General features: G+C 59.0%; 1 protein-coding gene across 3 annotated transcripts in view; it reads right to left on the bottom strand.

Moving 5' to 3' along the window:
* Positions 1–352: 352 nt before the first annotated feature.
* Positions 353–8,390, bottom strand: part of EBF4 (EBF family member 4) — a 57,607-nt gene continuing 49,569 nt past the window's right edge. For 2 of the 3 annotated variants that reach the window (XM_032351234.1, XM_032351233.1), the window contains 9 exons: positions 8,182–8,315; positions 7,960–8,086; positions 6,280–6,368; positions 6,062–6,127; positions 5,783–5,960; positions 5,516–5,704; positions 2,759–2,956; positions 1,433–1,508; positions 353–1,171 (listed from right to left, as the gene is read on the bottom strand). In XM_032351234.1, the coding sequence (XP_032207125.1) occupies positions 1,438–1,508; positions 2,759–2,956; positions 5,516–5,704; positions 5,783–5,960; positions 6,062–6,127; positions 6,280–6,368; positions 7,960–8,086; positions 8,182–8,315 (1,052 nt within the window). In that variant the 3' untranslated portion in view covers positions 353–1,171; positions 1,433–1,437. The remainder of the gene's footprint in view (positions 1,172–1,432; positions 1,509–2,758; positions 2,957–5,515; positions 5,705–5,782; positions 5,961–6,061; positions 6,128–6,279; positions 6,369–7,959; positions 8,087–8,181; positions 8,316–8,390) is intronic. The other variant, XR_004287548.1, reaches the window with a different exon arrangement.

Here is an 8,390-nt window from a genome sequence, read left to right as displayed (position 1 = left end):
AGCCTCTGTGTAACCGAGTGGCGCTTTGTTTGTGCCGTTCTTGTTCCTGGGCAGTCCTCTGACAACCCCTGCCTTGGCCTGGCCAGACAGCAGCTGGGGGATGGAGTCCTCAGTGGCCAGACTATGCTCCCAGTCTAAGCTCCTGGGGTGGAGCCCACGTCCTGGGACCCCAGGCCTGCTAGCCTGCCCACCACCCGCAATGGTCCTTGCGAGCAGATGTGGGGCAAGTAATCCTTGCTCAGCTGAACTCTGGGGCTGTTGAAAAAGCCCGATGTGTGAGAAGGCCACCCAGGGGCATGACTGGGAGGGGCCCCAGGAGAACAGCAGAACCACTGAGAAAAGAAGACCCACGCCAAGGAAGCAGGCCAGAGAGGCCAGGTGGCCACCTGCAGCTGTGTTTATTGTTCTGTTTTCTCCAACCTCAGCAGAGCAGAATGTGAGGCCAGTGGCAGCTAGGCCAATTCCATGGTACTATGGGGCCAGCCAGAGTCATATGTGAATGGGGCCAGAGTCCATGAGATAGCCATGGGGAGGAAGACCCACCATTTAGGGGGCTTGGCACTCCCTCTTCTGCACACTCCATGCCCAAAGCCCCTGGTGGGATTCATATGTGGCAAGCATGAGTGTGCGGGCCTCGGAGGGGGCAGCCACAGGGATCGAGCAGCCATTGGAAGCTCCATGGGAGCCTGGGCAGGCCTTGGGAGGCTGCTGGGCACCACCTCTTGCCCTGGAGCAAGGTCGGGATGCTGGGCCAGCTGAGATGGGTCAGACACAAACAGGACCTCCCCAGGCCACTTCTCCCTGAGCTGTCCTCTTCCCCATGGTCCCCATCCCCTGCTCCTGTCGCCTGATGGTCCGGTCTGCACAAGGTTCATCTCTTCCAGAGGAACTGACCCAGTGAGGAAAACCCAGCATCCCGGGACCCTCCCTGGGATGCTCTCCTGCTGAGAGCATCAGCACAGTGCTAAGGCTTCCGACCAGCCCCGAGGAAGGGAGGTGAGAGAAGCCTGTGGGACTGGAGGCCTCAAGCACAGGGTGGCCTGTTCAGGCCTTTGGGTGGATGTCCGCCCGAAGCCCTGGCTCAGCGTCTGTCTGTGCTGCCATCCAGGACGTGAGTGTGTATCCCAGAGGGACCTCCAGTCCGGGTTCAGTGGGGGCAACACTGGCAGACCTGGTGGGGAGAGGGAGACAAGAAGGTTCTGGAAAAAGGCTGGCTGCAAGGGGACAGGAAACCCCTTCTCTCTGCCTGTTCAGCTTGGGCCACTGGGGTAGGGAGAGGGAGCTGGCTGTGTGGCCCCGACAGCTGTCTAGACAGGCCCTGGAGAGAGAGAATTGGACCCCAGGGCCCCACCCCAGCTAACGTCTTCTGCAGAGTCTCCTGCAGAGTCTCCGCAGGGCCAGGGGAGGAAGCAAGGCCCAGCTGGAGACCTACCATGATTAGGAGTATGCCAGGCCCTGAAGCCCCCGGGCTGAAGAGTGGAACTTGTCGGAATCCTCAAAAGGCTGGTCTGTGGTAAGCAAAGACAGGAACCATAAGCTCTGTGCAGCCTGGGGACCTTCTCAGCCTGTGTGCCTCTGGGCGGGAGACAGCACGCAGAGCTACAGAGAGCCTGGCAGGTGCTGGGCTGTTCCTGTTCCTGACAGACAGTTAGGTGAGGCGAACCCATCGGACCTCTTAGGTGCAGCCCCAGGCCCTTGCCTGCCTAACTCCCTCACTGAAAAGAGGTGACTCTGGGCTCCACTTTCCAGCCCTGCTTCCTCCGCAGGGAGAGAAAACAGAGTATGAAGTCAGAAAAAAGGTCAGCATCTTGGAGAATGGACCCCCCTCATGCAGCAGGGGCGTGTCTCCCTCCCAGACATCCACAAAATTCATCACTTCCATCCTCCCCTCCCCTGCCGAAACCTCTGACCCGCACCGGTTCTCTCTCCTGCTCCCCAAAACTCATATTTGAAGCTCCAGACACACTCAGGTTAAGAATAATTATCCAAAACTTGGAAACAAGGCAAAACAAACAAACAAACAAAAAACAAAAAAACCCCAAACAAATCCAAAGACCAAAAGACTGTGCGTCCTTTGAAATCACCTAATGAACCCACCCTAAGAGTCATCTTATTCGAGGGCAGGTGACTCCCTGACTCACTCTATACCCCTGGTATAGGGCCCAGGCTTTGCTAAGTTGGATGTGGACTTGAAGGAGATCAATAACTGACACATGACCCCCCACCATTTCACTAACGGCATGTGGTTGGGGTAACGTCGTCTCAGTTCTACACTCGTAAGTGGGGAAGTGGGAGCTGGGCTACACCTCATCTAAAGTCAGTCCCCTTCCACCCGCTCCATGATCCAGACCCCCACAAGGGTGCCTACTACCTTCCCACACATGCTGGGAGGCCCAGGTCAAAGGCCTGCAGCCTGTGTGGGGTTTCTCCAGCTCTGAGTGGAGGATCTTTGCTCTGGGCTCAACCAGGTGGGGATGGGGCCTTGGAGTGCTTTCCAGCCCTTCTCCAACAGGATTCCAGTCTTCTCCTTTGTCAAGGGGCCAATGGACAGTCTCTGGAGTGGTGACCACCCAAAGCGATGGGGACCAGGGAGGTAGGAGCCAGATGGACATCCCGGGACCCCCGCAGAGCTCCCTGCTCTACATCCTCCAGAGACACCTGGCCAACCAGCCTGAGGCTCTGGTGACATGTGAATGGAGTGAGCCCCTGAAGCCTAGCTGCTCCACCGGGCCATAGCAGGGCAGCACAGGTCACCCACCTGGAAGTCCCTCTCCGTGGGCTCTCGGGCAGGCCTGGGGTGGGGAGCTGGGTGGGCGCAGCACGGGGGCGAAGGCGCTCCTCTGTTTGACAGCGGAGATCATGTTGACAGGCGAGAAGGAGAAGACGCTGGTGGTGGGGGCAGCGGCCGGGAGGGACATGGAGGAGGCAGCGGCCAGCGGGGGGCTAGAGGGCATGACTCCGGGGCGGGGCAGGGAGGGGCAGGCGCAGCAGGGAAGGCGATGGGAGACACAACAGGGAGACAGCACCAGAGTGAGCAGCTCGGTTGGAGCCCTGGCTTGGGCACTGGGCCCCAGGGGGGCTGTTGACCCAGGCACCAGGCTCAGACCTCACTAGGGGGCTGCAGTGAGGGTCCTAGAGAGACCAGTATTGGGCAGGGTATAGAGGCAGACTAGGAGGCCCTCGGGTCCTGGGCCGGTAACTGCCTTCTGGGGGGGTTCTAAAGACCCTTTCTTGGGGCTGCAAACGCCAGGGCCAGACTAGGTCAAAATCAAAGCAAAAGCAGAACACGCAACAAAACCAAATATTGGGAGGTGCCCTGAAAAGTGAACGACGTGGAATAGATGGAATAGAACAGGTCAGGGTTCCTGCTAAAAGAGCTGGGATTCCAAGATGCTAAGGAACATTCTGGGCCTTGGGGTAACAATGTTAGAGTCAAAGATCAGGGTTCATAACAAAGCTGGGGCAAGGGATCAGGGATGTTTGGGGGGGTACGCACAGCTTCCTGTTATATGGCGTTGTTGCCCACGATCTTAACTCACACAAGTACCCTAACTTCCTCCACACATATGTTTCCCTTACCAACCTTCCCCACACACCTGCACTGGGCACTTTGTTCTCTGCCAGCTTAACACAGGTCCTTGTCACCCCTAACCAGGGCCTGGAGGCCTCCTGTATCTCCCTCCTCCAGCCAGGCAAGTTTAAGCAAAAACACAGAAATCCACATCCTTGCATCTTCCTATTTGAGACCTCCTGGGCACCAAGGGCTGTTCACCGCTCCTCTGAGAATAGCCAGGGAGCCTCCTGCAACCAGGCTCTGGCTGTCCTTCCTTCCTGCGGCCTCCTCTCCTAGGGTTTTGGGCCCTTCTGGATCCTCCTTTCTACATTCTCATCGAAACCCTTTTCCCTGTCTCTCTCTTCTGAATACAAATAAGGCTGTGATTTGAGTGCTGTCCAAGCAGCTGGCATGAGGTGGGCGATTTCTGAAAGAAACCAATGGCTCGAGAAGGCTGCCTTTGGCATCAGAGCACACCACCCCCAATTCCCCTTGGATAAAGTGATGCCTTCAACAGCTACCCCTTTTCCAAATTAATGTTCTCAGCCTCATGGAGCACCCACTCCCAAAGACAGTGCTCACAGCTAATGGATGAGGATCATGGAACTCTGAGGAGGGCTGGAGACGAATGTCAGAAAGTGTACTGTATCTTTCAAAGCTGGGAGCTCACATCCACATATTGTAGCTTGGGTAGTACTGGGATTTGTGGGTCCAACTGGGAGTTGCTGGTGGCCAAAGCAGAAAACCAAAAGGAGGCCCAAGCAGACAGATGTCATTTCAGGCATCTCCTGGCCAACTCAATGAGAAGAACACAGGGAATGGATGGGGACGTGGGTAAGACCTGGTTATGAGATGGGACTGACACTTAGGTAAGTGCAGGGTTCCCAACTGATGCTGGAAGCAGGGCTCAAGCCACTTTAGAATTCTTGATTCTCTGGCTAAACAGGGAGATCCCAGATGGGGTGGCTTCTGCCCCCCGGGGCAGTAGGTTCCCCACTTCTGACTGCACTGTGTGTGTGATGGAAGAGAGGGGTTGGTAGTCTAGACCCCACCAGTTTAGAATTCAAGGGGCACCCAGAGTCTTTAAGAATGCTGTTCCAATCTGATGGAAGTGGAAGAAGAGGAGTCTGGCCTGAGCAGAGAGCCAGGAGACACAGGGGTTTAGGTAGAGACAGCAGAGGTTCATGGCCTGTGTAAACACGGGAATATGGGGTTTTGGGTCCCAGAAGCTGAGCCCAGACCACCAGGAGAGAGTCAGGCTCAAGCCCACAGCCAAGAAGAGCAGTACCCAGGATGTGAAATCATGCACCCTTTCTAAGTCTGGGCATTTCACGCACAGTGGCGCATTCAGATCTGAGAACACCCTAGGCAGGGGGACACTGATCTAATTTTACAGACAAGAAACTGAAGCTGAAAGAAATAAAGTAACTTGCTAAATGACAGCTCCTGACTTGGGCTTTCAAATCCTGAATCCAGCTGTCCGACCACACGGACTTCCTTTGCTCTTCCCTAGCTGACTGCAGGGAGCCACATCTTCCCACCAGTCCTGTTTCCCCACCCGCCCCCCAGACAGGTACCCATTTGGTCTGAGCCATTAGTTCCCTAGGGCCTCCGGCAGGGGGCGCCAGCCTCCCCCCAAAGTCCTGGCGTAAGACGGAAAGGTGGCGGTCCGCCAGGTTTCATCTGGATACCCCGGCGCCGGGTTAAGGCCCCTTTCAGAAGGAGAGGAGGGCTAGAAACTAGGTATGCAGCTGAAATCGGCAAAGAGACTAAAGGTGCGAGAACTGCCCCGGCCCCAGGGTCCGGGATCCTGCCGAAGGGTGGGCTTGAGGGACAGGCCTCCAACAGCAGAGACGGGTCACACGACTGTGGTGAGAAAGTCGCCGGAAGCCCCCCACCCGCCCTGGGCCGGGAGGGGGCAGGACCGAGCCCCATGCAGCTCTCCGGGCCGGGGACACTCACTGGCGAAGGGCGAGGTGGCCGTGGAGCCATTGAGGAAGCTAGGGGACCCGGGCACGCCTAGGCCGGCCACGCCCGGTGTCCCGTAGCCGCCGAGGCCCGCACCGAGGCCGCTGCCGTAGCTGCTCTGCTGAGAGCCGGGGCTGGGCGCGAACCCGCGCGGGGACGCGCTGCCACAGCTGCGCGCGTAGCCTGCGGGAGAGGGTGGTCAGGCACACAGCAAGGGCGGGCGCGGGGTGGGGAGCCGCGCGCTGGGGCAGCGGGACGCACCCGGCTCCGGGCCCGGCGTGGCGTCCCCGACGGCGATGGCCAGCGGGCTGCTAAAGGCGTTGATGCCCACGACGGCGGGGTGCGGGTGGCTCGGGGCCAGGGGTCCGAGCGGCGCAGGCGCGCGTGGGGCGCTGTACAGAGCCTCGGCCACGTCGGCCGCGCGCTTCAGGAGGAGCTCCTGCGAAGACAAGAGCGGGGCACGGCCGGGGCAGCCGCAGGCGCCGGGAGGGGGACAGTCCCCGGCCTGGCGGCGCGAGGAGGTAGGCGGAGGCGCCATACCTGGTTGCTGCTGGGCACTCCGTACAGGGCCTCCGCCAAGTCGGCCGCCCGCTTCAACAGCACTTCCTGGGGGCGGGGGAGGAGACAGCAGGACGGAGGGCCAGCCCCGCGGGGCGGCCAAGGGGCCCGGGGTCCCCTCTGCCTCTTCACCCCCGCCAACCCCCCCCCCCGGGGACCACAGGTCACCCTCATCCCCGTCCCCACGCCCCTCTGAGTACCTTGGGCAGCCTCTCGGGATCTCCGGGGTGTCTGGGGATGGCTTTCTGTAGCCTCTGGAATCCATAGTCAATGGTGGGCTCATTCAGGGCTGGGGGAAAGGGCGGCGTTTGGAGGACCCCCTCCCAGCGCCTGCTGCAGAGCCAAGCCCGCCAGCAACCAATCTGGGAGCCTCGCTACAGACCCCCTTCAACCAGCCCAGCCCCAAACTCTCGGCACACACGGGTCAGCGAGATTCGGTTCGCTGAGTGTTCTGTTCCTTTCTTTGCTCATTGATTCAACAGATATTTACTGAGCCGGGCCCTGTGCCAGGTGCTTGGCATTAACACACAAGCACTATACCATCCCATCTGTGGTTCGAAAAAAGGGCAACCATATAGACGTATTAGTTTCTATACTCCTAGGGGTAGGACTGGAGGGAGAGCTTTCTGTCTGCATGATCAGGAGTAACATATTAATTACAAAAGTTAAAAACTCCAACAGTCTCCATTTATCACCAATCAGGTGGGCTCCCAGCAGTATCTGGCCGTTAGAAGTGTGTGTGGGCCCTGGGGAAGGGACTGTGGCCCACATCCAGGGCTCTGCGGGCCAGGGGGCAGACTCCTGACTAGGCATCCCCATGACCTCCTTCTCCAGGTGGGTCTGGACCAACTCACCAAGCCTCAAAGCCCTACCCATTTTCTTCACAACCAACTCATTTAGTGAATTTGCTTCTGTTTCCCGGGACAGGGAAAGCACTCATTCCCAGGTCTTTGCATTTGCCATTCCTTCTCCAGGACTGCCTTTCCCCAGCTCTACCTCCGTATTCATCACTGCAGTCTCAGCTTAGCCCTGTTAAGCCCACACTGCCTCCTAGAGGTCCTTCCCTCCCCTCCACCTGTAATTTCACCCACCTCACGCTTTGATCCCAGCTCCAGCCACCCCACCCACACTCCCTTAGACTGCAACTCCCTACCAGTAAGTTAGGATCGCTACCGATTGTCTGGTGCGGTGCAGGGAAGGGCTAGGAGATTATCTGTGGAGAGTAGGATGGGGACAAGTGGGTGGCTGGGGCAGGGCAGGAGAAGGAAGGTGGAGAGGGTCCTGGCCAGTGGTCAGACAGAGAGGGGATGGGGTATTCTATACTCCAGTCTCTGTTAACTTCTCGCCCTGGCTTTCTGCAGGGGCTGTGTGTGTGCGCGCGCGCGTGTGTGTATGTGTACACACGTGTGCGTGCCCGCGCAAGTGCCCGCTCACCTGTTTATGCCCATACAGAGGGAAGACTGGGGTGGCTTGGGAAACCAAGAGACCGAGGGTAGATTAGGGAGCATCGAGCCCATTTTGGAAAATCTTTGAAACAGATGTGCCGCCGCTGGGAGATATTCTAGACCCTGGGGAGTGTGTGTGTGTGCGGTGGGGGGGATTTGTGAGGGTGAAGAGTGAAGAGTGCCCTGGTGAGGATGACCATAGGCAAGGAGGAAGTCCGGCAGGGTGGAGACTCGAGCCTGGGAGGGGACTGAGGAGTCAGGCCGAAAAGAGAGAAACGGAGAAGCTCAGCGAAGGAAGAGAGGTCAAGGGATCCAGCGGCCAACTTGAGATACTGGCTAACTCAGAGACCCAGGCTCTGGGGCACCGGGTGGGGCTCCTTCCAGCAACCCTAGGCCTCTCTGCCCCCAACCCCTGTCCCCCGCCTGACTCCTTACCTGTGTAGACAAAACGGCCGGGGGCTCCCTTGCAAAATTGCTTGGACTTGTAGGACAGGGTCACCTCCACCACCCCGGGAATGTGCCGCGGGGGCGTCTGAACCCGTATGGCGTGGGGCGTGATGAGCTGCGAGGGGAGAGGGGAGGCCTGCGGGTTCCAGCCCGGGGCGAGGGGAGGGCCCAGCCGCGAGGCCCCAAGGGAGACTGGCGGGGGTGGCCCACCTCGCTCCACACGAGCACGTTCCCGAACACGACCTGCAATCCGTCGAAGAAATTGTCACCGATGACAATGACGGTGGCGCCTCCTGTGGTCCAGCCCTCCCCGGGGCTGATGGCCTTGATACAGGGGGTGGCAGCTGCCAGGCAGGAGAAGAGACAGGTCAGGGGCCTGTACCAAGGATGGGACTGGGGGCTGGCTGGGCACCAAGGGC

This window comes from Mustela erminea, chromosome 7 (assembly GCF_009829155.1).
Source record: "Mustela erminea isolate mMusErm1 chromosome 7, mMusErm1.Pri, whole genome shotgun sequence".
NCBI classification, from domain to species: domain Eukaryota; kingdom Metazoa; phylum Chordata; class Mammalia; order Carnivora; family Mustelidae; genus Mustela; species Mustela erminea.
Note: the sequence above shows the minus strand (reverse complement) of the source record. Positions and strands in the feature narration are given on the sequence as shown.